Source organism: Pseudophryne corroboree, chromosome 6 (genome assembly GCF_028390025.1).
Source record: "Pseudophryne corroboree isolate aPseCor3 chromosome 6, aPseCor3.hap2, whole genome shotgun sequence".
NCBI classification, from domain to species: Eukaryota; Metazoa; Chordata; class Amphibia; order Anura; family Myobatrachidae; genus Pseudophryne; species Pseudophryne corroboree.
Genome location: NC_086449.1, coordinates 80808482 through 80835643, shown reverse-complemented (window position 1 = coordinate 80835643; position 27162 = coordinate 80808482). Strand labels below are relative to the sequence as shown.

General features: G+C 49.4%; 2 protein-coding genes across 2 annotated transcripts; one reads left to right on the top strand and one right to left on the bottom strand.

The window, feature by feature from the left end:
* Positions 1-1065: 1065 nt before the first annotated feature.
* Positions 1066-1494, bottom strand: LOC134936275 (histone H2A type 1-like). The gene has a single exon (XM_063931291.1). It carries the CDS (start codon positions 1486-1488, stop codon positions 1096-1098), a length of 393 nt encoding a protein of 130 aa, XP_063787361.1. The 5' UTR covers positions 1489-1494; the 3' UTR covers positions 1066-1095.
* Positions 1495-1830: 336 nt separating this feature from the next.
* Positions 1831-2244, top strand: LOC134934833 (histone H2B 1.1-like). The gene has a single exon (XM_063930181.1). The coding sequence runs from the start codon at positions 1833-1835 to the stop codon at positions 2211-2213; it is 381 nt and encodes a 126-aa protein (XP_063786251.1). The 5' UTR covers positions 1831-1832; the 3' UTR covers positions 2214-2244.
* Positions 2245-27162: the final 24918 nt, after the last annotated feature.

The following is a 27162-nucleotide window of genomic DNA, read 5'->3' as shown; positions in this document are numbered from 1 at the left end:
AATCTCAATGCACGTGTGAAAATGGCGGCGACGCGCGGCTGCTTATATAGAATCCGAATCTCGCGAGAATCCGACAGCGGGATGATGATGTTCGGGCGCGCTCGGTTTACCCGAGCCACACGGGGGAATCCGAGCACGGCTCGGACCCGTGTAAAAAGGCTGAAGTTCGGGGGGGTTCGGTTTCCGAGAAACCGAACCCGCTCATCACTACTTTTCAGAGCCACCAAATCCTTCTAAACCAGCTGAAGCATAAGTTACACAATGGTGTTTAATTGGACGGATACCACCTCCTTTAGCTCTGCCTAGGCTCCTCGTAGTTAGTAGCCACAAAGCTCACGGCCTATATCCCTTAATTACCCGCACCTTCCTTCCAGCTTGCCGCTGCCCTGGAACAGTGGCGGGAGCCTCCTCAATTCAGCGTGCAGTCAGGGCACAGGGGGCTACTAGTCTTCACCATGAAAGGTTAGAGTTGATCAAGTGTAAGGGAACGTTTTAATAAGGCTCCATGAGCACTTTTCTATGGAAGTAAATGCCCGTAAGACGGCTCTTTATAGAGACATCCACACGGTCTAGATATAGCTACCGAGGAACTTGCCCTACACATCTAGTACCTCCCTTAATGAATCTGGGGGTCAAGCATTTAGCCGTGCAGCTCCGATTCTATGGAACTCACATCCCCGCATAGCTCGAGAGGCCCCCGCTCTAGAATCTTTCATACACACTCAAGACTTCCCTGTAGACTCATCACTCTCTAAATGTCCATTTAGTATCTCCTGCATAGCTTCCCTGCGCTCCACGGTTTCTGTGCTGTATTGTATTAATTTCATTTGTTTAGCGCTATAAGTCCTATTGCAGAAAGAACATTATAGAAATAACATTATTATATGTCTGCGCTCTACTGCTTGTTACACGCAAGGGTCTGATTTACTTCCCGTCAGAAGCACAACGCCAAGTACGATACTCGCACCTCTCCCGCTAAACAGCGGGCTAATTACTCCCACATGTACAGCATATCATGAATCAGCTCTTTGGGGTCAGGGTGGGTGGCTCTGAAAAGAGCCTTTGTGTTGCGGGGACAAGTATCTAGCAGTGAAATCACTTGCTCTTGGCTGGTTTGTGGCTCTCGGTCTTCTTGGGCAGCAGCACGGCCTGGATGTTGGGCAGAACGCCTCCCTGGGCGATGGTCACCCCACCGAGCAGCTTGTTGAGCTCTTCGTCGTTGCGCACAGCCAGCTGCAGGTGGCGGGGGATTATGCGGGTCTTCTTGTTGTCGCGGGCGGCGTTTCCGGCGAGCTCAAGAATCTCAGCCGTCAAATACTCCAGTACTGCGGCCAGATACACCGGGGCACCGGCTCCCACACGCTCCGCATAGTTTCCCTTCCTCAGCAGACGGTGAACTCGACCGACTGGGAACTGGAGACCGGCCCGGGATGAGCGAGTCTTTGCCTTAGCACGGGTCTTGCCGCCTTGTTTCCCTCTTCCAGACATGCTTGCGAGGTTCAGGAAGATAAAAGAGACTGTCTTACAACAGAAACACTGAGAGAAATGTCTCTAAAACACCGCCCTCCTCTTACATATATACTCAGAAGCGACATGCTGCTTGCTCTGTGATTGGTCTGCTTACAAGCTAACCAATGCAGCTCAACTTCATCCACAGACCAATCCGCAAAAAGAAGAGTGGGGTTACGATGCCTACCAGTGTCACATGACACTTCTACCCAATAGTGTAGCTTGCATTGGTGATGCCTCGTTTGCATAAGCTGCCTATAAATAAAATAGATGTGGGAGATGACCGCACAGATTTTCTACATTGTATCGAAGAGATCTAAAGAATGCCTGATCCAGCAAAGTCTGCTCCGGCGCCTAAGAAAGGCTCTAAGAAAGCGGTGACCAAGACCCAGAAGAAGGATGGGAAGAAGCGTAGGAAGAGCAGGAAGGAGAGTTACGCCATTTACGTCTACAAGGTGCTGAAGCAGGTGCACCCTGACACCGGCATCTCCTCCAAGGCTATGGGCATCATGAACTCCTTTGTCAATGACATCTTTGAGCGCATTGCTGGGGAAGCTTCTCGCCTGGCTCATTACAACAAGTGCTCGACCATCACCTCCCGGGAGATCCAGACCGCCGTACGCCTGCTGCTGCCGGGAGAGCTGGCCAAGCACGCCGTGTCCGAGGGCACCAAGGCTGTTACCAAGTACACCAGCGCCAAGTAATCTCCCCCTTCTCTGACCCACATCAACACAAAGGCTCTTCTAAGAGCCACCCACCTCCTCTCTAATCGGGCTGAAACTATGATGGGTATTATATGTGCTACTTGCAAATTTGCCTTATTGTATCTCCGCTTCCATGAACTATAAATTCACTTCCAAACTAAAGCGGGGTCATATAGTCATCATATTACAGATGTCCGCATTAGTGCTTACATAAAGCAATCCATAGAGCAGTGACTGCCCGTGTAGCTGCTGCAGAACTAGAGAATTATTGTATCTTATTCCAATGTTACAAAGTATCAGTAGATTGTAGCAATTGGTCCCGTTGTTCGTATCACTTTGAATCTCCTATAAACACAGTTGCTAAAAGCAGAGCCGGCCAAAGGGCATAGGCAAACTAGGCAATTGCCTAGGGCATTTGAAATGCCGAGGGGCATCAGCAGCTTCTGCTGATTAAAATGATATGCAGCATGCCTATATTCTGTGTGTAGCATTTCATATGCAGATACAGCCACAGTCTCACACAGTATATAGGCATGCTGCATATCATTTTAATCAGCAGAAGCTGCATGTGCATCCTAGCCATATAGCAATACAAATAAGATGCATTTTAATAAAAAAGGTGTCCCTGACGTTAGCATTGAGGCAATATTTATCAGGAAACATCTGTATCCAAGCAGAGGCAGAGGTCACAGTGTTAGTGGCAGTGTGAGTGCTATGTGAGTGGGTTGGTTGTGCAGTAGTGTTCAGAATATGTGTAAGGAGCATTATGTGTGTCATGTAAAAATGCATTAATAATGTGCAACATATGTGTAAGGGGCACTATGTGTGTCATTATGTGTATAAGGGCATTAATAATGTGCGACATATGTGTAACAGGGTACTACCGTATGTGTCATTATGTGTATGGGGGCACTAATAATGTGCAGCAAATGTGTAGGGGACACTATGTGTGTCATTATGTGTATAAGGGCATTAATAATGTGCGGCATATGTGTAAGGGACATTATGTGTAAAAGGGCATTAATAACGGTTGTCATAATGTGTAAGGTGCATTATGTTTATAAGGACATTAATAAGGTGTCTCATATGTGTAAGGAGCATTACTGTGTGGAATGTGTGTAAATGCATTACTAATGTGTGTCATTATGCGTATAAGGTGCTCTACTATGTGGCGTTGCGTATAGAAAGGGAACTACTGTGTCGTCTAATGTGAGTAAAGAGCAATAGGGTGTGGTGTAATGTGAATGAGGAGCAATTCAGTGTGATGTAATGTGAATAAGGGGCTCTACTGTGAGGAGTAACGTTTATAAGGTAAAGTGATACTACTGTGGGATGTAATATGAATTATGGACACTATTGCATGATCATATGTGAATAAAGTTGTAGTACTGCGTAATTGGAATTGGGGTTAATGCGTGGCCATGCCCCTTGCCAGCAAAAACACACCCCTTTTTGGATTGTGCGCCAAATGTGCAAACTGTTCCTATTTAAAATATAGGGGGTACAAGGTTAGAGGCGGAACCAACGGTGGTGCTAGGGGGCACCAGCCAAAATCTTGCCTAGGGCATCATATTGGTTAGGGCCGGCTCTGGCTAAAAGGTTGTTTGTCTTTCAAGATGCCCTGTGTAGAATGCTATTGTTACTGTATCACTGCACGTGTAACACTGGGATCCAATCTCCGGTATCACTGCAGGTATATTGCACCGAATCCATTATAAGACATCAGGTTCCGTTTAGCTGCATTTAATGAAAGGAGATCTTTATGATCGCACAATACAATGCTGGCTTAGGCACACATGCCAGCCGTGCTCCCTATAGTAACAGAGATACAGGGGTGGCTGAGCAGCAGTGTTCCGGAGCGGGATTGGCTGAGTGCAGTATCAGCGGCGCTCATTATTACAGGGAGAAGAGAGACCGAAGCGCAGAGCTGACACTCAGACCGAGCCCGGGACAGCCGTTACAGTGACCAGCCAGAAGCGGCATGTTATTGGAGTGATTTTGTTTTGTCCCGCCGAAATCTGTTCGACTCTCATTGGTCCATTTTGAAAATTCATCCTCCAATCCCAAGGCAGGTGTGTGCGGGTCATTTGCTATTACTATATTCTCATGATTTATTTATTTGGAAAATATATCATGTACACAAAAAAAGGTTTGATTTTCCTATCCATTACCATAGCACTTCAAACATCAATGCTTTATTTTGCGTATATTAAATTAAATCTACCAATAATAGTGTCCTAGTTTAGGCGATCTATTAGATTAAGACACTTAATACATCTATCTGCAATATGAAAAGTGGTCCTATATTTATGACTTATAAACTATGAGCCTTATATCACATGTTGTATTGTTTCATATTGTAAAGTACATAAGAATTGGACTCATAGAATGCATACATTTTACCTTATATGTTAAATGGTATATTATGCTGTACTAGGTTCAAGAATCCCATGGAAAAGATGCATTTAATATGTATTACTGTGTAGCTAGTATATAGCTTCTGCCTCCAGTGGCAAACGCAGGATTTGCATGGGGGGGGTTTCCAGAACTGGGTGGAGCCAAGCACGGGGGTGGGGACTGAGGTGACCCAGTATATGCTGGGTCCGTAAAACGTGTGTGCGTGTGTGTGTGTATATATATATATATATATATATATATATATATATATATATATATATATATATATACATACACACACACACACACACACACTAGGTGCTTCATCGCGCCCTACGGGCGCTCTTCGCACCGTCGGAAGGCGTAGCGCCCCTTAACCCCTGGGCGCCTTTCTGGGGTTCTGTATATGTATAATATGGAGTATTACCTGCGTTGTTAGTTTTGGTAGTGGGTAAATATTGGAGGAGGAAAGGGCGTCCGATGGTGAAGGGGGCGTAGTCCCTTGAGACGGTGTGACCAGCGCCTGCAGGGCACAATGTGCAGAATGTAGCGGCTGCGGGGGGGGTGGACCGCGGATGAGGCAGGGAGTCTGTAGATGCTGCGGGTGGAAGGAGGGGGGGGCGGTAGGGAGGGGACACAGAGACGCAGGGGGTAGGAGGGGGACACAGACACGCAGGGCGGTAGGGAGGGGATACAGAAACGCAGGGCGGTAGGGAGGGGATACAGAGAGCAGGGAGGGGATACAGAGAGGCGGGGTGTCAGGGAGGGGATACAGAGACGCAGGGTGGTAGGGAGGGGATACAGAGATACAGGGAGGGGATACAGAGAGGCTGGGCGATAGGGAGGGGAGGGGCGGTAGGGAGGGGATACGGAGAGGCGGGCGGTAGGGAGGGGATACAGGGAGGCAGGTCGGTAGGGAGGGGATACAGGGAGGCAGGGTGGTAGGAAGGGGACACACCGACGCAGGGCAGTAGTAAGGGGACACATCGACACAGGGCGGTAGGGAGGGGATACGGAGAGGCGGGGCAGTAGAGAGGGGATACAGATAGGTGGGGCGGTAGGGAGGGAAGAGGGAGAGGCGGGCGGTAGGGAGGGGATGCGGAGAGGCGGGGCAGCAGGGAGGGGACGCGGAGAGGCAGGGAGGGGATGCGGAGCAGCGGGGAGGAGACGCGGGGCGGCAGGGAGGAGACGCAGGGCGGCAGGGAGGGGATACGGAGAGGCGGGGTGGTAGGGAGTGGATATGGAGAGGTGAGGCGGTAGGGAGGGGATACAGCGAGGCGGGGCGGCAGGGAGTGGATACAGAGAGGCAGGGCGGCAGGGAGTGGATACAGAGAGGCAGGGCGGTAGGAAGGGGACACACCGACGCAGGGCGGTAGGAAGGGGACACACCGACGCAGGGCGGTAGGAAGGGGACACACCGACGCAGGGCGGTAGGAAGGGGACACACCGACGCAGGGCGGTAGGAAGGGGACACACCGACGCAGGGCGGTAGGAAGGGGACACACCGACGCAGGGCGGGGATATGGAGACGCAGGGCAGTAGGGAGGGAATACGGAGATGCAGGAAAGCAGGCAGGGAGGGGATACAAAGAGGCGGGGCGGTAGGAAGGGGCTACGGAGAAGCGGGCGGTAGGGAAGGGATACGGAGAGGCAGGGTGGCGGGGGGGGACACGGAGACGCAGTGCGGCAGGGGGGGACACGGAGAGGCGGGGTGGCAGGGCGGGGACACGGAGAGGCAGGGAGGAGACGCGGAGAGGCACGGCGGCAGGGAGGGGACGCAGAGAGGAGACGCGGGGCGGCAGGGAGGGGACGCAGAGAGGCGGGGTGGCCGGGAGAGGACGTGGAGACGCAGGGCGCTGGGGAGGGGACGCAGATTGCGGGGCGGCAGGAAGGGGACACGGGGCGGCAGGGAGGGGACGCGGGGTGGCAGGGAGGGGACGTGGAGACGCAGGGCGCCAGGGAGAGGACGCGGAGAGGCGGGATGGCAGGGAGGGAACGCGGGGAGGCAGGGCGGCAGGGAGGGGACGCAGGCTGCAGGTAGGGGATGCAGAGGTGCGGGCGGCAGGGAGGGGATACAGAGAGGCAGGGTGGTAGGAGGGGGGGACACCGACGCAGCGCGGTAGGAAGGGGACACACCGACGCAGGGCGGGGATATGGAGACGCAGGGCAGTAGGGAGGGAATAGGGAGATGCGGCAAAGCAGGCAGGGAGGGAATACGGAGAGGCGGGGCGGTAGGAAGGGGCTACGGAGAAGCGGGCAGTAGGGAAGGGATACGGAGAGGCAGGGTGGCGGGGGGGGGGGGGACACGGAGACGCAGTGCGGCAGGGGGGGACACGGAGAGGCGGGGTGGCAGGGCGGGGACACGGAGAGGCAAGGAGGGGACACGGAGAGGCGGGGCGGCAGGGAGGGGACGCGGGGTGACAGGGAGGGGACGCAGAGAGACGGGGTGGCCGGGAGAGGACGTGGAGACGCAGGGCGCTGGGGAGGGGACGTAGAGAGGCAGGGTGCCAGGGAGGAGACACAGGGCGCCAGGGAGGGGGCGCGGAGAGGCAGGGAGGGGGCGCGGAGAGGCGGGGTGACAGGGAGGGGACGCGGAGAGGCGGCAGGGAGGGGACGCGGGGTGGTAGGGAGGGGATGTGGAGACACAGGGCGCCAGGGAGGGGGCGCGGAGAGGCGGGGTGGCAGGGAGGGGACGCGGAGAGGCGGGCGGCAGGGAGGGGACGTGGAGAGGCGGGGCGGCAGGGAGGGGAGGTGGAGAGGCGGGGTGGCAGGGAGGGGGCGCGGAGAGGCAGGCGGCAGGGAGGGGATGCGGAGAGACAGGGCGGCAGGGAGGGGACGCGGGGCAGCAGGGAGGGGAGGCGGAGACGCAAGGCTGCAGGGAGGGGAGGCGGAGAGGCAGGCGGCAGGGAGGGGACGCGGAGAGGCGGGCGGCAGGGAGGGGAGGCGGGGCGGCAGGGAGGGGAGGCGGAGACGCAAGGCTGCAGGGAGGGGACGCGGAGAGGCGGGGCGGCAGGGAGGGGACGCAGGCTGCAGGGAGGGGATGCGGAGGCGCGGGCGGCAGGGAGGGGACGCGGAGAGGCAGGGAGGGGTTACAGGTAAAGTATGGGGGGCATGGTAGATATGGGCAGTGGAGGAAGTGGTGACAGTGTGACCCCACATACCTGTGGTGTGCAGTGAGGGCATCGGCTGTGGCGACGGTGGGAGGCAGCGTCACGTGTGCGGAGAAGGCAGCGGGTCTCTGGCGGTGGTGTGTCCGGAGGAGGCGGCGGGTCTCTGTACGTGGCGCAGGGAGGGCTTCTCTTGCACCACCCGTCCTTTGTGTATGGCGGCGGCGGCAATTGTGCGTCAGCCAGGCGCCGCTGCCGGGGAGAGAGGGTGTGCTGATGGCGGAGGGGGGTTATAGACAGGCGGCAGTTGTTGCTGCGCTGCGGCCAGGGAGAGAGGGTGTGCTGATGGCAGAGGGGGGTTATAGACAGGCGGCAGTTGTTGCTGTGCCGCTGCCTGAGAGTGAGGGTGTGCCTATGGCGGAGGGGGGTTATAGACAGGCGGCAGTTGTTGCTGTGCCGCGGCCGGGGTGTGAGGGTGTGCTGATGGCGGAGGGGGTTATAGTCAGGCAGCAGGAGGAAGGACGCAGCAGAGAGATTTGCAGGACATGTGGAGGGCTCTGTGACTCCGCCCAGCGTTAGAAAGCCAGGCACAGAGTCACAGGGCTATTATATAGGAGATATATACACTGCTCAAAAAAATAAAGGGAACACTAAAATAACACATCCTAGATCTGAATGAATGTAACATTCTTATTAAATACTTTGTTCTTTACATAGTTGAATGTGCTGACAACAAAATCACACAAAAATTATCAATGGAAATCAAATTTATTAACCCATGGAGGTCTGGATTTGGAGTCACCCTCAAAATTAAAGTGGAAAAACACACTACAGACTGATCCAACTTTGATGTAATGTCCTTAAAACAAGTCAAAATGAGGCTCAGTAGTGTGTGTGGCCTCCCTGATGAAGCCGCCGATGCTGAATTGCTCTAAGGTGGGGAAACATGTCTCATACGGACTGTGACCTGAGACCCGCACTGAGGTTCCCTCTCTGTACCGGTGGACCATTACGCTCCATTGCCTTTGGGACCGTCTTTAACTCCGGATAGGGCTTGATATAAGGTCGTGGAGCACCAGAGCCGGTAGTGGACTGCAACCCGTTTACCAGAGGGAGGTTGCGGTAAAAACAATCAGATATTTAAAGCATGGCCATGCCTAATAGAGTTCAACAATTATAACTCTGTAACACATTTAAACTCTGCATGCATAACAGTTCTAAATTTGCTTGGAAAACTAACATTTAACAACTGGAACTTTTGTTACAATATTTGGAGATAACTTTGTGGACTTGTAACCATTTGTGCTACATGAAATAAATACTGCAACAGTTACCACTAGAAAGATTAAAATCTACTTTGTTGCCAATCCAAACATCTGGCTGTATTGGGTGCATTAACCTTGCTGTATATATCTATTACATTTATTTTTGGCTAAAAAAAAACATATAGTCTTGTGACTATAGGGAACCCACATGTCTATATATCGATAGGGATTGATTAGGATCATTATATCAATATAGTTTATAAAGGTGGTCTAGGAACAGTCCTTATGTATTTTACATATTTTAATAAAAAGTGATTGAATTTTAGTATTCAGTGTGTCAGCGCTTTCTTAGTTGTTTTCTTTTTGTATTGTTTACTTGTGGAGGGCGTGGTGGTTCCTCTAATTTAAGAAAGCTGCAGACAGACTGTTTTAAATTACTGAGCATCTAAAATTGGCGCCAGGAGGTACTAAGTACCAATTTTTCTTTTTTTTTAATAAAACAAAAAGCCGGACACAAACAGCTAGTGAGCTGGCAAATTATGTGTCCAAAATTTAGTTTTATCCACCTAGCATCCCATCTTACTCAGCAAGCCGAGTGGTGCAGGAGTTCACCTGATACTGTATGAGTCAGGTGGCCCAAGGCAGCAGCTGTATAGTGAAATACTTCAGGTGAGGCAGGAACTTTTACAGAAAAACTTGATCAGTTAAGCCCACCAGCTTGCAGGTCAAGATGAGAGACAATGCTCACCTGAGGAGTGGAGCAATTGTGCAGCAAACTTATTTAGATACAGAGCAATTGTACTAAAGCCGGAGAAAGTTGCTGGAGATGGAGCATTGAATTCAATGGATGAACAACAGGAAAAAGTGAAGTCTGGGCAACATGGCAGAATTCCCAGAGCATCAGAACCACCCAAGAGAGAATTACTGGACCGGCAGAGAACCACTGAGTATTCTGCACTGTGAGACTGAAGGCAATCCAAAGAACCAGCTAAGTGCCGTGGTCCCAACCAGTAACAGCAGGTCCTGATGTGGCCTGTGGTAGGCCTAGAGCCATGTTGGGAGAAAATGATCGGTGTAGAGGAGTGGAGGGCAAGAAGCAAGATCTGGACAACTCAGTTTGGTCACCAATTTGAAGGCCTGGCCAGCAGGGAACATCTTGAGGACAAGACATGAATCGGGAACACAGCCCATGAATGCAAGACAGAGTAGATGACCAGTCCAGTGCAGAGAATCCCCAGAGCATGTACGGAGACAAGGGATAAGGTATTGGGATACGTCAAAGGGTTTTTGGGGCCCCAAAATTAGTAAAGAATTAACTCACTAAGACAGCTACTTCCGGATCCATCTTGCTACGGAATTAATGTATTGATTACATGTATTTGAAAATAATAGTATTTTCAACGTCGACATCTTGAATGTCCACATTGTGATGATGTGGACATTCTGACTGAACATGTCGACTACATACCCTTTGGAACAGGGTGACTAGGAGGTACAGCTCCTCTTTAATAAGTATATACTTTATTCTGGGACTGTACCCTCAAAGAATCCTCTGACTGCTACTCTGGGTACCAACCGAATGTGGGGTTATATTATGCTTGAGACTTATCTTGCTGGCGGAAGAGTAACCGGTGTGTCAGGGAGATTGGGGCAGTGCTCCAGAATTCCTGAGATAGGACATCCCACCACCAATCAATGTGCATCCAACTTATTGATGTGAGAGAGGAGAAAAGAAGGAAAAATAAGCGTCCCAGGACTGGGAGATAAAAAAAATAAAAAATCATACATCAAAATGTAAATACATTATTTCGAGCCAAATTGCAACACTACAGCTAATATAACAATATTAACACATACACACTCACTTGCACTACAACAACCTTAAACATTACAGCAATACAACAGTGCAGAAGTCGGCAATACTCCTCACATTACAGTTATTTTCCCACATGACAGCAATCCCTAATTCTTCTCATTACCAAAAACTCTTACAGTGCACCCTCATATTATAACGATATCTCCATAGGCGCATTTCACTAGCGTGTGCACTTGCAGGGGATCATATTTTATCACTTCTTTTGGTGGTGTGTACCTTCAGCAAGGTGTCACATCTAGCCCTGTTTTGCTAATGCTACAAAGTGTCTCCATTTGTTACCAAAACTGAGACATAAAGACCCCATATCAAAGAAAAATGCCGTAGGGGTCCAGAATCTGTGTCTGCATCTTTTGCTGCAGTCCCATTTATGCTAATGTCTCCACAAAACACTTCTCTGGTGTAGACTCGTTCATCCGAATTTAAAAGGACTGATAACCCAAATGTATGCTTCTTTAGGCACTGTGGGGGAGATGTATGAAGCAGTGAAAAGAGTGGAGAAGTGAGCCAGTGGAGAAGTTGCCCATGGCAATCAATAAGCATTGAGGTAACAGTCTATAAAAGTATAGGTAGCAGCTGATTGGTTGCCATGGGCAACTTCTGCACTGGCTTACTTAATTCTTTTCACTGCTTCATACATCTCCCCCCGAAATATCCCTTGGTGCATTTTTAAAACCACAATCAGTCTCAACATTGAAACTTGCATCAGCCTTATGGTTGGTGCAGAGTATCCATCTGAATATGGCCTCTTATTTGAATGATTATGCGCCGCTGCACGCAAACTGTATCAGGGGACACACCTGCAATGCTCCAATAGGATGCAACATCTCCATACATCTGACTAGCCATCCCCATTACCTCTCACTCACTGCCTGAGGTGGTGATGACTATACATTTATACCATCAGATTGTTTCCACCCACCAGCTGTCCTAATTACAAATGTACTATTCCATGTAATTGTTTTCTATTGATTTCCTCCTGTTTGTTCCTAAGGGGATTCGGAGATTGAAGAACAAGTCAGATGGACATATACCCATTCCATTTCGGGACGGTGTTGTACTTTGGGGAAAGTCTGGGAGCTGCACTCATTTAATTAGTCTTAGTTTGATAGAAATGGCAAGTCTCGACTTATTTCCTTGATACACCTCGGTGATCTGTTTATTCCAGAAAATGGGAACAAAGCAAAGGGAGGGGGGGGGGGGGGGTGAGAAAATACCATGGACAAACCAAGCCGCAATGTTTTTTGCATGAAGGGTAAATACTGGCTGCTTTTGCATGAAACCCACAAAAGCTGGACAGCCTTATTATTATACTGCAATTTAAATTTTACCTAGTACATGCCCATCTCAAGTCTCAATTTCTGCACATTTTAAAACTGAAAAACAAACAACCACCAAACACCACCTCCTCTTTTTGCTCCCAACTCAGAATCAATCATAAAGTGCCCAGGCTTGTAGTACCTCATTATGTGCCTCATGATTTTTCCAGTGTCCCACCATGGACTACTGTATGAGAAAATGATTTATCGTAAAGACAAAAATAGGTTAATTTCTCTTACGTCCTAGAGGATACTGGGGTTCCATTTAGTACCATGGGGTATGGACTGGTCTACTAGGAGCCTTGGACACTTTAAGAATTTGATAGTGTGGGCTGCCTCCTCCTTCTATGCCCCGCCTACCAGACTCAGTTTAGAAAATGTGTCCGGCGGAGTCGGTCACGCTTATGGAAGCTCCTGAAAACTTTTTTGCATTTATTTTATGTTTGTTATTTTCAGGTAGGGTTGGGTGGCACCAGCCTGCCTGCTTCATGGGACTTGGGGGGGGGGGGGGGGCAAACTCTCCACCACGGCGAGCGTACATTCCTGCAGCACGCCGCCACCACTAACCGAGCCAGAAGAATGTAGAGTGGTAAGTACTAAGCCGGCATCCCGGTTAGCGGGGTGCAGGCCATTATGGCGGCATGAGGGTACGGAGATGCACGGCTTCTAACCGGGGTGGAATGCGTCTCCACAGTACACAGCTGCATCTCAGTACACTGTTCACAGTACCCACACTGGCAAAAACAGCCTTAAAATGGTTCTCTCTCCATTTTAAGCACCAGATTACCTCAGCCAGTATAAAAAAGCAGGAAGACCATGCGCCATTGAAGGGGCGTGGCCTTCACTATGAGCGGATCCAGCAGCTCACCAGCGCCATTTTCCCTCTGCAGTGGATACAGACGCTGACTGACACGGACACGCAGCTCCTGTGGAGAGACTCCAGATTACTTCAGCAGTACCAGGGGGTCATAACAGGGGAGGAGCGATTATAAGTGTACTAAGTCCCCTATCAGGGTACTTAGTCTGCGACCCGGCTAAGCTTGGCATTAGCGATAAGGGTGTGGTAGGTGCTGGCTCCAAATAACTCTGTCTCCCTGAAGGGCTCTTTGTGAATTAATTGTGCTTAACGTGTGTGTGTGTGTGTGTGTGTGTGTGTGTGTGTGTGTGTGTGTGTGTGTTGTCACATATCCATTATGTCAGGCAAAGAGTGTGTTTCTTGTACAGTGGAGTGGTCCTCTTCACCAGGGGGCTCACTACTGGGTACTCAAGGCAGTGCATCTTGCTAGAATAGCGGGGCTGAACTGGAGTGGGTTAATTCCATCAAAGGAATGATCTCCAATATTTCTACAAAATTATCCCACAATGAGAAGGAGACGCAATACTTATGACAGACTGTGGATGAGCTTATGAATAAAGACTCAGTCCCCAAACCAGTGTCTCAATCCCCTCCCATTTGTCCGCAAAAACGATCTCTGGCCCATATCCTGCAGTCTGACGCTGATGGGACAGACATGGAGGAGGGCGAGGTGGATTTGGAGGGGGGGGGGGGGATGCTACTCTGTCACAGGGAATAAAGGCTCTTATAGAGGCTATCAGAGATGTTCTGCAAATTCCTGATAAGGTGTCAGAGGAGTGTGAGGAATCTTATTTTAATGTAAAAAAAAGAAGTCCTCAGTCACTTTTCCTGCGTCAAAGGAATTGAATACCCTGTTTGAAGAACAGTGTGTTAATCCTGATAAGAAATTTCAAATCCCTAAAAGGTTGCTCTCATCTTTTCCTTTTCCTCTGGAGGATAGGAAAAAATGGGAAAATCCAATAGTGGACGCATCAGTCTCTAGGCTGTCACGAAAAATTGTATTGCCTGTCCTTGGTGCAGCCTCCCTAAAAGACACGGCTGATCGTAAAATTGAGACTACACGCAAATCATTGTACGCAGCCCAGAGACCCACTATTGCCTGTGCGTGGATCACAAAAGCCATTGCTAAATGGTCAGGTAACCTAATTGAGGTGTTAGATTCCTTGTCTAGGGAGGATGTTGTTTTACTCCTGCAGCATATACAAGACTCTGCAAACTTTATGGTGGAAGCCATAAAAGAGATAGGCTTACTTAATGCACCCACCACCGCTATATCAGTGTCAGAACGCAGGGCCTTGTGGCTACGCCAGTGGACTGATGATGCAGACTCCAGGAAAGGCGTGGAAGGCCTACCATTCACAGGAGAGGCCTTGTTTGGAGATGAACTAGACAAATGGATCTTCAAAGCTACTGTGGGTAAGTCTAAGTATCTTCCATCTGCAGCTCCCCCAGCCAGGAAAGCTTATTCAGCTTCAAATTTACAGTCCTTTCGGAAGGCCAAGTTTAATGGCAAATCCAGAGGTGCTTCTACAGCCTCCAGAGGCGAAAGAGGTAAACCACGCAAACCAGCAACTGCAGGTGCTCAGGAACAGAGCTCAGGCTCTGCTTCCTCAAAGCTTTCAGCTTGACAGTGGACCGCAATGCCTGGAGGGCTGTCAGGTGGGAGCCCAACTAAAATTCTTCAGTCACGTCTGGTCAAGTTAATGCCAGGATCCCTGGGTCAGATCTTATTTCCCAGGGCTCCAGACTGGAGTTCCAAGAGCTCCCACCTCACTGATTCTTCAAATCAGGCTTACCAGTTTCACAAGAGGCAAGTATAACTTTACAGCATGCCATCCAAAAACTGGTATAGACTCAAGTCATTGTTCCAGTTCCACCTCATCTGCACAACAAAGGGGTACTATTCCAACTTGGTTGTAGGAACGAAACCGGACGGTACGGTACGGTTGATTCTGAGTCCTTGAAACCGTTCTTAAGAGTGTTCAAGTTCAAGATGGAGTATCTGAGAGCGGTGATCTCAGATCTGGAGGAAGGGGAATTCCTAGTGTCTCTGGATATCAAGGATGCGTACCTTCACATCCCAGTCTGGCTGCCTCATCAGGCTTATCTACGGTTTGCACTGCAGGACTATCACTACCAGTTCCAGGCCCTGCCCTTTGGTCTCTCCACGCCACCGAGGGTATTCACCAAAGTGATGGCAGAGATGATGTTTCTACTCCGCAAACAGGGAGTGAATATAATTCAGTACTTGGACGATCTTCTGATAAAGGCACCGTCCAGGGAGAGGTTGCTGGACAGCATTGGTCTCTCAACCAAACTTTTCCAGGATCACTGTTGGATTCTGAACCTTCCAAAATATCACCTAGAGCAAACATGGAGGCTTCCATTCCTGGGAATGATACTGGACACGGATTCGCAGAAAGTGTTCCTTCCGTTTGAAAAGGTATTGGTAATCCAGTCGATTGATCGGGATGTCCTGAAGCCAACCCGGATATCGGTGCATCTATGCATTTGCCTTCTGGGGAACATGGTGGCCTCTTACAAGGCGCTTCAATACGGAAGATTTCACGCAAGACCCTTCCAGCTGGATCTGTTGGACAAATGGTCCAGATCGCATCTTCACATGCACCAGAGGATCCGTCTGTTGCCAAAAGCCAGGATCTCCCTTCTGTGGTGGCTACAGACTTCTCACCTTGTCGAGGGTCAGAGGTTCGGAATTCTGAACTGGATTCTGTTAAGCACGGACACAATCCCCAGAGGTTTGGGAGCAGTCACCCAGGGGGTGAAGTTTGAAGGAAGATGGTCAAGTCAGGAAGTCATCCTTCCAATCAACATTCTGGAACTCGGGGCCATATACAACGCCCTTCTGCAGGCCTCAAATCTTCTTCAAGATAATTCAGGTCTAGTCGGACAATGTGACGGCAGTGACGTACATAAACTGACAGGGCGGAACAAAAAGCAGAGCAGCAATGCCAAGAATTCTCCTCTGGGCAGAAAAAAACGCTGTAGCGTTGTCAGCGGTCTTCATTCCGGGAGTAGACAACTGGTAAGCAGACTTCCTCAGCAGACATGACCTGCACCCGAGGGGAGTGGGGCCTTCACCCGGAAGTGTTCAGGTACTTGACACGTCGATGGGGAAATCCACAAATCAACATGATCGCCTCTTGACTCAACAAGCTCAAGCGGTATTGTTCCAGATCGAGAGACCCACAGGCTGTGGCGGTAGACGCTCTGATGACTCCAGGGGTCTATCAGATGGTATACGTGTTTCCTCTACTTCCTCTGATCTCAAGAATTCTAAAAAGAATGAAAAGGGAAAAGGTTCCTGGTACGCGGACCTTCTGGAGATGCTCCTCGAAGATCCGTGGCCTCTACCTCTTCGCGAGGATCTTCTGCAACAGGGCCCATTCGTCTATCAGGACTTACCGCGGCTACGTTTGTCAGCATGAAAGTTGAACGGCTGATTCTAGCCAGAAGAGGGATCCCTAACAAAGTTATCCCGACTATGATCCAAGCCAGGAAGGGGGTAACGTCTAAACATACGCAGATGATACTCAAATCTACCTATCCTCCCCTGACTTGTCCCTATCTGTACTGGACCGTGTCACTGAATGCCTTTCTGCCATCTCATCCTGGATGACATCTCGCCACCTCAAACTTAATATTTCAAAGACAGAGTTAATTATATTTCCACCGGCCAATAGTAGGTACCAACCTGATATCTCTATCACTGTTGAAAACTCGACTATCTACCCTACCCCACAAGCTCGCTGCCTAGGTGTCATCCTTGACTCTGATCTGTCCTTTGTTCCCCACATTCAATCTGTCTCAAGATCATGTTACATGCATCTAAAAACATATCCAAAATACGACCATACCTTACACAAGACACTGCTAAAACTCTAATCCACGCTCTCATTATCTCCCGCATTGATTATTGCAATAGTCTCCTAACTGGTCTTCCCAAAACAAGACTCTCACCACTACAATCCATTCTGAATGCAGCGGCGAGGCTTATCTTCCTCGCTAGACGTTCATCGTCTGCAGATCCACTCTGTCAGTCCCTCCATTGGTTACCTGTACTCTACCGCATTCAATATAAAATACTTTTACTCACACACAAGACCATTAACCAAACTACACCAACGTACATCACTTCGCTTATCACAAAATATCTCCCAACCCGACCTCTTCGCTCTTCACAAGATCTGCGTCTCTCATCCACACTCATTACTCGCTCCCACTCACGACTGCAGGACTTTCATCGGGCTGCACCCACCCTGTGGAATGCCCTACCACGCACAATAAGACTCTCCTCTAGTCTCCAAACCTTCAAGCGTTCCCTCAAAACTCACCTCTTTAGGCAAGCGTATCAAATTCCTGAACCGCCCACATAACTTTCATAAACCTTCCTATCAAATTACATCCACTCTTTACAGTCCACACATATCCTCACATGTCTTCTCATTCTATGCAATAGATAGCACCTTTCCTTGTGTACATATGACTATTTCCCTATAGATTGTAAGCTTACGAGCAGGGCCTTCCTACCTCTATGACTGTTATCACCCAGTTTGTTATTGTTATTTCAAATTGTAAAGCGCAACGGAATTTGCTGCGCTATATAAGAAACTGTTAATAAATAAAATAAAATAAACATTACAACCGTATTTGGAAGAAATACGTCTCTTGGTGTAAGAGCAGAAATTATTCTGCAGTGGAATTTCATCTGGGACATTTCCTGCTTTTTCTGCAGGCAGGCGTGGAAGTGGGCCTACGTCTGGGCTCTATTAAAGTCCAGATTTTGGCCATGTCCATTTACTTTCATAAACAATTGGCTTCTCTCCCTGAGGTCCAGCCATTCTTGAAAGGTGTTCTGCACATCCAACCTTCCTTTGTGCCTCCCACGGCACTTTGGGATCTCAATTTGGTGCTGCAGTTCCTCCAATCGGACTAGTTTGAACCTTTACAGAAGGTGGACATAAAATATCTTACATGGAAGACCGTCACACTGTTGGCCTTGGCTTCAGCAAGACGCGTGTCGGAGCTGGCGGCTGTGTCTCACAAAAGCCCCTATTAAATTTTCCATGAGGACAGAGCTGATCTCAGAACTCGTCAGCAATTTCTTCCTAAAGTGGTGTCTGCGTTTCACATCAACCAACCTATTGTGGTTCCAGTTGTCACAGACACCTCTGCTACTCAAAGTCTTTGGATGTTGTGAGGGCATTGAAGGTATACGTAAAGAGGACAGCTCATCACAGGAAATCCGACTCGCTGTTCGTTCTCTATGATCCCAATAAAATTGGGTTTCCTGCTTTAAAGCAGACAATTGCATGCTGGATCAGACTTGCCGGTTCCAAAATCTGTACAGGCCCACTCTACTAGGTCGATGGGTTCTTCCTGGGCGGCTGCCCGGGGCGTCTCGGCTTTACAGCTCTGCCAAGCGGCTACTTAGTCAGGTTCGAACATGTTTGCTAAGTTCTACAAGTTCGATACTTTGGCCTCTGAGGAACTTCAGTTTGGTCAGTCAGTTCTGCAGGAACCTCAGCACTCTCCCACCCGGTTTGGGAGCTTTGGTACATCCCCATGGTACTAAATGGAACCCCAGTATCCTCTAGGACGTAAGAGAAAATAGGATTTTAATTACCTACCGGTAAATCCTTTTCTCGTAGTCCGTAGAGGATACTGGGCGCCCACATGGTGCTTCGTTCTTCCTGCACTGTTACTTGGTTAAGTATTCTGGTTGGTTCAGCTGTTGCTGTTCCTGTTTAAATTTGGGGAAGCATAGCTTTCCTCTGGTTTGTGTGTGCTGGTTCCGAATCTCACCACTATCCTTTATATCCTTCTCTCAAAGTATGTCCGTCTCCTCGGGCACAGTTTCCTAGACTGAGTCTGGTAGGAGGGGCATAGAGGGAGGAGCCAGCCCACACCATCAAATTCTTAAAGTGCCCAAGGCTCCTAGTGGACACGTCTATACCCCATGGTACTAAATGGAACCCCAGTATCCTCTATGGACTATGAGAAAAGGATTTACCGGTAGGTAATTAAAATCCTATTATCTCTCACATATGAGGGATGAGCAATAAGTTTCTGGATGTGCAGTGAATAGGTAGACACAATATGACTGTCTGGTTGTGAACTGTAATCTGACTAAAGATCTTGTGAAATGTCTAGGCACAGAACCGTATATAGGGGGTTATTTAGCTCGCAACATGATGCAAGCACATTTTTTGCGAATGGCCCTGACGGGCGCATGCTAACACGCACACTTTGCAATCCTTACTGAATAACCCCCATAATCAGCACTGCACACCGAAGAGGTCAGCATGTTCACTTCCTTCGCAAACTCGTTATGGAGTTCAACTTAGGCCACTGGAGAACCATGATATTCTATGACTACAAGAGTGGTCTGCGACAGCAGGAGAGTCTTGACCAACGCAAGCTGCTTTCAGGGAGGAAGCACCGTCCTAAACCATTGTGTTTGAGTGGTTTGCAAAATTTTGGCATTAGAGGCTCCAAAGAAGACTAGGAGCGCTGCAGCCGACTTGTGTCCACCATCACCGAGGACAATGTTGCTGCCATGCAGACCACAGTTTAAGTGGACGCCAGGATGACTGTGGCCCAGTCAGAGAAGGAGATAGGTATCTCATCAGGATCCATCCATTTGATACACTACAAAAAGCTTGGCCTGAGCAAGGTTTTGCAAGCTGGCTGCCACATCGGCTTACTCGAGAACAGAGCTGGAGGTGAGGGACTTGGTGCTGCAACATGCTGACCAGGTTTGATGGGGTATCCGTTTGGTTTGTCGACCTACACTAGATCGACAATGCTATGATCAACACCACGTGTTCGACCAACGAATGATCGACTACTACACATCATCGACAAACATATGATCGACGCAAAGATAGACAGCGCACAGACAGACAGCATCACTACATCGACTAAACACAACCAAGAACAACAAGAGTCCGACAGACATATGATCGACGTAATTAACGGTCTACGTAGCACATGATCTACAATATAAACATCGACTAACACCAAATAGACAAGATGTTAGATCGACGCAAACATGATCGACGGCAACCACCATCGACGGAATGATAGGAAAATAAAACATCGACACACACACCCGATAGACCACACAGTATATCGATCAATGCATATGATAAACAGTTGCAATCGACAGAACAAATGTCAGACAGTCGGGACACAGACAGACATCAGATAGACAAAACTGTACATCGACACGTACCTGATCGACAAACTTAACAATCTATAATAAATGATCTACAACTGTAACAGCGGCGGTCGCTCAAACTCTGTCTGGGAGATCATAAGTGGCGATGAATCCTGATCTACAGTTTTGACCCCAAGACAAAATATTTGGCCCAGTGGACCCCAGTTGTACTTGCGACACCATAGAAGTTCCGAAGCAAGTGCAGTGTGGCCAAGCAGAAGGTGGCTGTTCTTATGGCTAAGACTGGTCATGCAGCTACCGAAACACTCGTGCAGCAGCACACCGTCACTGGGGATTGGTGCTCCAGCCAATGCCTGACGCAAGTTCTAGAAGCCATTTCCAGGTGCCATCCAAGAACTCATGCTTGTGATGCCCTTCACAACAATGCACCTGCCCACATGTCCAGGAAAGTGGTGGATTTTCTGGCCCATGAACGCATCCAGGATCTTGGTCATCCGCCGTACAGTCCAAACCTGACCCCCTGTGACTTTTGTGTTCCCACAAAACAAGCACAAGATGCGTGGGTCACCAGAAGCTGCAGTGGAGACTATCATCCAGCATGCAGAAGACAAACCTGATTTGGACTAGTTCAGCTGCTTCACAAAGTGGTTTCAGTGTGTGCAACTTTGCATTGACTCCAGTGGGAAAAACTTTGAAAAAAATTTTTACTGTTCACTTTGTAAATATAATACTCTTTGTGCATCCGGAAACTTATTACACACCCCTCGTATCTTTTATATCAGCCGTATCAGTGTTAGTGGTCTGTTAAAGAGCAGCTCAGTCTCATGCCTTAGAAGTGTAAGCAATGAAAGCCCAATTTCTCATACGTCCTAGAGGATGCTGGGGACGACATCAAGACCATGGGGTTAAGACGGGATCCGCAGGAGACACGGGCACTCTAAAGACTTTTCATTGGGTGTGAACTGGCTCTTCCCTCTATGCCCCTCCTCCAGACCTGTTTTAGAAATGTGCCCAGGTCGACTGGATGCACTCTGAGGAGCTCTACTGAGTTTCTCTGAAAAGACTTATGTTAGGTTTTTTATTTTCAGGGAGATCTGCTGGCATCAGACTCCCTGCTTCGTGGGACTGAGGGGGCAGAAGCAGAACCAACTTCCTCAGTTTCATGGCTCTGCTTCTGGCTGACAGGACACCATTAGCTCCTGAAGGGAACTGAACGCTAGCCGTGTCTAGATGCTCACTCCCACAGCACGCCGTCACCCCCCTCAGAGCAAGAAGACAGGTGAGTATAAGAAGAATGATCTTCTATCAAGTGATGGCTGAGGTGCGGCGTGGCTGGTGGGAGCACTACAGGGTGCAGAGCGCGGGGGGAAGGGTGCCCTGGGCAGCAAGAAAAAATAAGAATTTACTTACCGATAATTCTATTTCTCATAGTCCGTAGTGGATGCTGGGGACTCCGAAAGGACCATGGGGAATAGCGGCTCCGCAGGAGACTGGGCACAAAAGTAAAAAGCTTTAGGACTACCTGGTGTGCACTGGCTCCTCCCCCTATGACCCTCCTCCAAGCCTCAGTTAGGATACTGTGCCCGGACGAGCGTACACAATAAGGAAGGATTTTGAATCCCGGGTAAGACTCATACCAGCCACACCAATCACACCGTACAACTTGTGATTTGAACCCAGTTAACAGCATGATAACAGAGGAGCCTCTGAAAAGATGGCTCACAACAATAATAACCCGATTTTTGTAACAATAACTATGTACAAGTATTGCAGACAATCCGCACTTGGGATGGGCGCCCAGCATCCACTACGGACTATGAGAAATAGAATTATCGGTAAGTAAATTCTTATTTTCTCTAACGTCCTAGTGGATGCTGGGGACTCCGAAAGGACCATGGGGATTATACCAAAGCTCCCAAACGGGCGGGAGAGTGCGGATGACTCTGCAGCACCGAATGAGAGAACTCCAGGTCCTCCTCAGCCAGGGTATCAAATTTTTAGAATTTTGCAAACGTATTTGCCCCTGACCAAGTAGCTGCTCGGCAAAGTTGTAAAGCCGAGACCCCTCGGGCAGCCGCCCAAGATGAGCCCACTTTCCGTGTGGAATGGGCTTTTACAGATTTTGGCTGTGGCAGGCCTGCCACAGAATGTGCAAGCTGAATTGTACTACAAATCCAACGAGCAATCGTCTGCTTAGAAGCAGGGGCACCCAGCTTGTTGGGTGCATACAGGATAAACAGCGAGTCAGATTTTCTGACTCCAGCCGTCCTGGAAACATATATTTTCAGGGCCCTGACTACGTCCAGCAACTTGGAATCCTCCAAGTCCCTAGTAGCCGCAGGCACCACAATAGGCTGGTTTAAGTGAAATGCTGAAACCACCTTAGGGAGAAATTGAGGACGAGTCCTCAATTCTGCCCTGTCCGTATGAAAAATCAGGTAAGGGCTTTTATAGGATAAAGCTGCCAATTCTGATACACACCTGGCTGAAGCCAGGGCTAACAGCATTACCACTTTCCATGTGAGATATGCTGTATATGCAGTACCCCCTTGACAAACGTCTGAACTTCAGGAACTGAAGCTAGTTCTTTTTGGAAGAATATTGACAGGGCCGAAATTTGAACCTTAATGGACCCTAATTTGAGGCACATAGACAGTCCTGTTTGCAGGAAATGCAGGAATCGACCCAGTTGAAATTCCTCTGTAGGGGCCTTCCTGGCCTCACACCACGCAACATATTTACGCCAAATACGGTGATAATGTTGCACAGTTACATCCTTCCTGGCTTTGATCAGGGTAGGGATAACTTAATCCGGAATGCCTTTTTCCTTCAGGATCCGGCGTTCAACCGCCATGCCGTCAAACGCAGCCGCGGTAAGTCTTGGAACAGACATGGTCCCTGCTGGAGCAGGTCCTTTCTTAGAGGTAGAGGCCACGGGTCTTCCGTGAGCATCTCTTGAATTTCCGGGTACCAAGTCCTTCTTGGCCAATCCGGAGCCACGAGTATAGTCTTTACACCTCTCCTTCTTATGATTCTCAGTACCTTGGGTATGAGAGGCAGAGGAGGGAACACATATACTGACTGGTACACCCACGGTGTTACCAGAGCGTCCACAGCTATTGCCTGAGGGTCCCTTGACCTGGCGCAATATCTGTCCAGTTTTTTGTTGAGGCGGGAGGCCATCATGTCCACCTTTGGTTTTTCCCAATGGCTCACAATCATGTGGAAGACTTCTGGGTGAAGTCCCCACTCCCCCGGGTGAAGATTGTGTCTGCTGAGGAAGTCTGCTTCCCAGTTGTCCACTCCCGGAATGAACACTGCTGACAGTGCTATCACATGATTTTCCGCCCAGCGAAGAATCCTTGCAACTTCCGTCATTGCCCTCCTGCTTCTTGTGCCGCCCTGTCTGTTTATGTGGGCGACTGCCGTGATGTTGTCCGACTGGATCAACACCGGCTGACCCTGAAGCAGAGGCCTTGCCTGACTTAGGGCATTGTAAATGGCCCTTAGTTCCAGGATATTTATGTGAAGTGACGTTTCCATGCTTGACCACAAGCCCTGGAAATTTTTTCCCTGTGTGACTGCTCCCCAGCCTCTCAGGCTGGCATCCGTGGTCACCAGGACCCAATCCTGAATGCCGAATCTGCGGCCCTCTAGGAGATGAGCACTCTGTAACCACCACAGGAGAGACACCCTTGTCCTTGGAGACAGGGTTATCCGCTGATGCATTTGAAGATGCGATCCGGACCATTTGTCCAGCAGATCCCACTGAAAAGTTCTTGCGTGGAATCTGCCGAATGGAATCGCTTCGTAAAAAGCCACCATCTTTCCCAGGACCCTTGTGCATTGATGCACTGACACTTGGCCTGGTCTTAGGAGGTTCCTGACTAGGTCGGATAACTCCCTGGCTTTCTCCTCCGGGAGAAACACCTTTTTCTGTACTGTGTCCAGAATCATTCCTAGGAACAGCAGACGTGTCGTCGGAATCAGCTGCGATTTTGGAATATTTAGAATCCATCCGTGCTGTCGTAGTACTACTTGAGATAGTGCTACTCCGACCTCTAACTGTTCTCTGGACCTTGCCCTTATCAGGAGATCGTCCAAGTAAGGGATAATTAAGACGCCTTTTCTTCGAAGAAGAATCATCATTTCGGCCATTACCTTGGTAAAGACCCGGGGTGCCGTGGACAATCCAAACGGCAGCGTCTGAAACTGATAGTGACAGTTCTGTACCACAAACCTGAGGTACCCTTGGTGAGAAGGGCAAATTGGGACATGGAGGTAAGCATCCTTGATGTCCAGAGACACCATATAGTCCCCTTCTTCCAGGTTCGCTATCACTGCTCTGAGTGACTCCATCTTGAACTTGAACCTTTTTATGTAAGTGTTCAAGGATTTCAGATTTAAAATGGGTCTCACCGAGCCGTCCGGCTTCGGTACCACAAACAGCGTGGAATAATACCCCTTTCCCTGTTGTAGGAGGGGTACCTTGATTATCACCTGCTGGGAATACAGCTTGTGAATGGCTTCCAATACCACCTCCCTGTCGGGGGGAGACGTTGGTAAAGCAGACTTCAGGAACCGGCGAGGGGGAGACGTCTCGAATTCCAATTTGTACCCCTGAGATACTACCTGCAGGATCCAGGGGTCCACTTGCGAGTGAGCCCACTGCGCGCTGAAATTCTTGAGACGGGCACCCACCGTGCCTGAGTCCGCTTGTAAGGCCCCAGCGTCATGCTGAGGACTTGGCAGAAGCGGGGGAGGGCTTCTGTTCGTGGGAAGAGGCTGTCTGCTGCAGTCTTTTTCCCCTTCCTCTGCCCCGGGGCAGATATGAGTGGCCTTTTGCCCGCTTGCCCTTATGGGGACGAAAGGACTGAGCCTGAAAAGACGGTATCTTTTTCTGCTGAGAGGTGACCTGGGGTAAAAAGGTGGATTTCCCAGCCGTTGCCGTGGCCACCAGGTCCGATAGACCGACCCCAAATAACTCCTCCCCTTTATACGTCAATACTTCCATATGCCGTTTGGAATCCGCATCACCTGACCACTGTCGCGTCCATAACCCTCTTCTGGCAGAAATGGACATCGCACTTACTCTTGATGCCAGAGTGCAAATATCCCTCTGTGCATCTCGCATATATAGAAATGCATCCTTTAAATGCTCTATAGTCAATAATATATTGTCCCTGTCCAGGGTATCAATATTTTCAGTCAGAGAATCCGACCAAGCCACCCCAGCACTGCACATCCAGGCTGAGGCGATTGCTGGTCGCAGTATAATACCAGTATGTGTGTATATACTTTTTAGGATATTTTCCAGCTTCCTATCAGCTGGTTCCTTGAGGGCGGCCGTATCAGGAGACGGTAACGCCACTTGTTTTGATAAGCGTGTGAGCGCCTTATCTACCCTAGGGGGTGTTTCCCAACGTACCCTAACCTCTGGCGGGAAAGGGTATAATGCCAATAATTTTTTAGAAATTAGCAGTTTTTTATCGGGGGAAAACCACGCTTCATCACACACCTCATTTAATTCATCTGATTCAGGAAAAACTACGGGTAGTTTTTTCACACCACACATAATACCCTTTTTTGTGGTACTTGTAGTATCAGAAATGTTCAAAACCTCCTTCATTGCCGTGATCATGTAACGTGTGGCCCTACTGGAAAATACGTTTGTTTCCTCACCGTCGACACTGGAGTCAGTGTCCGTGTCAGTGTCTGTATCGACCTGAGGTAATGGGCGTTTTAGAGACCCTGACGGTGTTTGAGACGCCTGTACAGGTATTAACTGATTTGCCGGCTGTCTCATGTCGTCAACAGTCTTTTGTAAAGTGCTGACACTATCACGTAATTCTTTCCATAAGACCATCCAGTCAGGTGTCGACTCCCTAGGGGGTGACATCACTAACACAGGCAATTGCTCCGCCTCCACACCATTTTCCTCCTCATACATGTCGACACAACGTACCGACACACAGCACACACACAGGGAATGCTCTGACAGAGGACAGGACCCCACTAGCCCTTTGGGGAGACAGAGGGAGAGTTTGCCAGCACACACCAGAGCGCTATATATATATAGGGATAACCTTATATAAGTGTTTTTCCCTGATATAGCTGCTGTATATATTTATCTGCCAAATTAGTGCCCCCCCTCTCTTGTTTTACCCTGTTTCTGTAGTTCAGGACTGCAGGGGAGAGTCAGGGAGCCTTCCTCCAACGGAGCTGTGAGGAAAAAATGGCGCCAGTGTGCTGAGGAGATAGGCTCCGCCCCCTTTTCGGCGGCCTTTCTCCCGCTTTTTTATGGAAAAATTGGCAGGGGTTAAATGCATCCATATAGCCCAGGAGCTATATGTGATGTATTTTTTGCCAAAAAAGGTGTTTTTATTGCGTCTCAGGGCGCCCCCCCCCCCAGCGCCCTGCACCCTCAGTGACCGGAGTGTGAAGTGTGCTGAGAGCAATGGCGCACAGCTGCGGTGCTGTGCGCTACCTTATTGAAGACAGGACGTCTTCTGCCGCCGATTTTCCGGACCTCTTCAGTCTTCTGGCTCTGTAAGGGGGCCGGCGGCGCGGCTCTGGGACCCATCCATGGCTGGGCCTGTGATCGTCCCTCTGGAGCTAATGTCCAGTAGCCTAAGAAGCCCAATCCACTCTGCACGCAGGTGAGTTCGCTTCTTCTCCCCTTAGTCCCTCGTTGCAGTGAGCCTGTTGCCAGCAGGTCTCACTGAAAATAAAAAACCTACTTTAAACTTTTACTCTAAGCAGCTCAGGAGAGCCACCTAGATTGCACCCTTCTCGTTCGGGCACAAAAATCTAACTGAGGCTTGGAGGAGGGTCATAGGGGGAGGAGCCAGTGCACACCAGGTAGTCCTAAAGCTTTTTACTTTTGTGCCCAGTCTCCTGCGGAGCCGCTATTCCCCATGGTCCTTTCG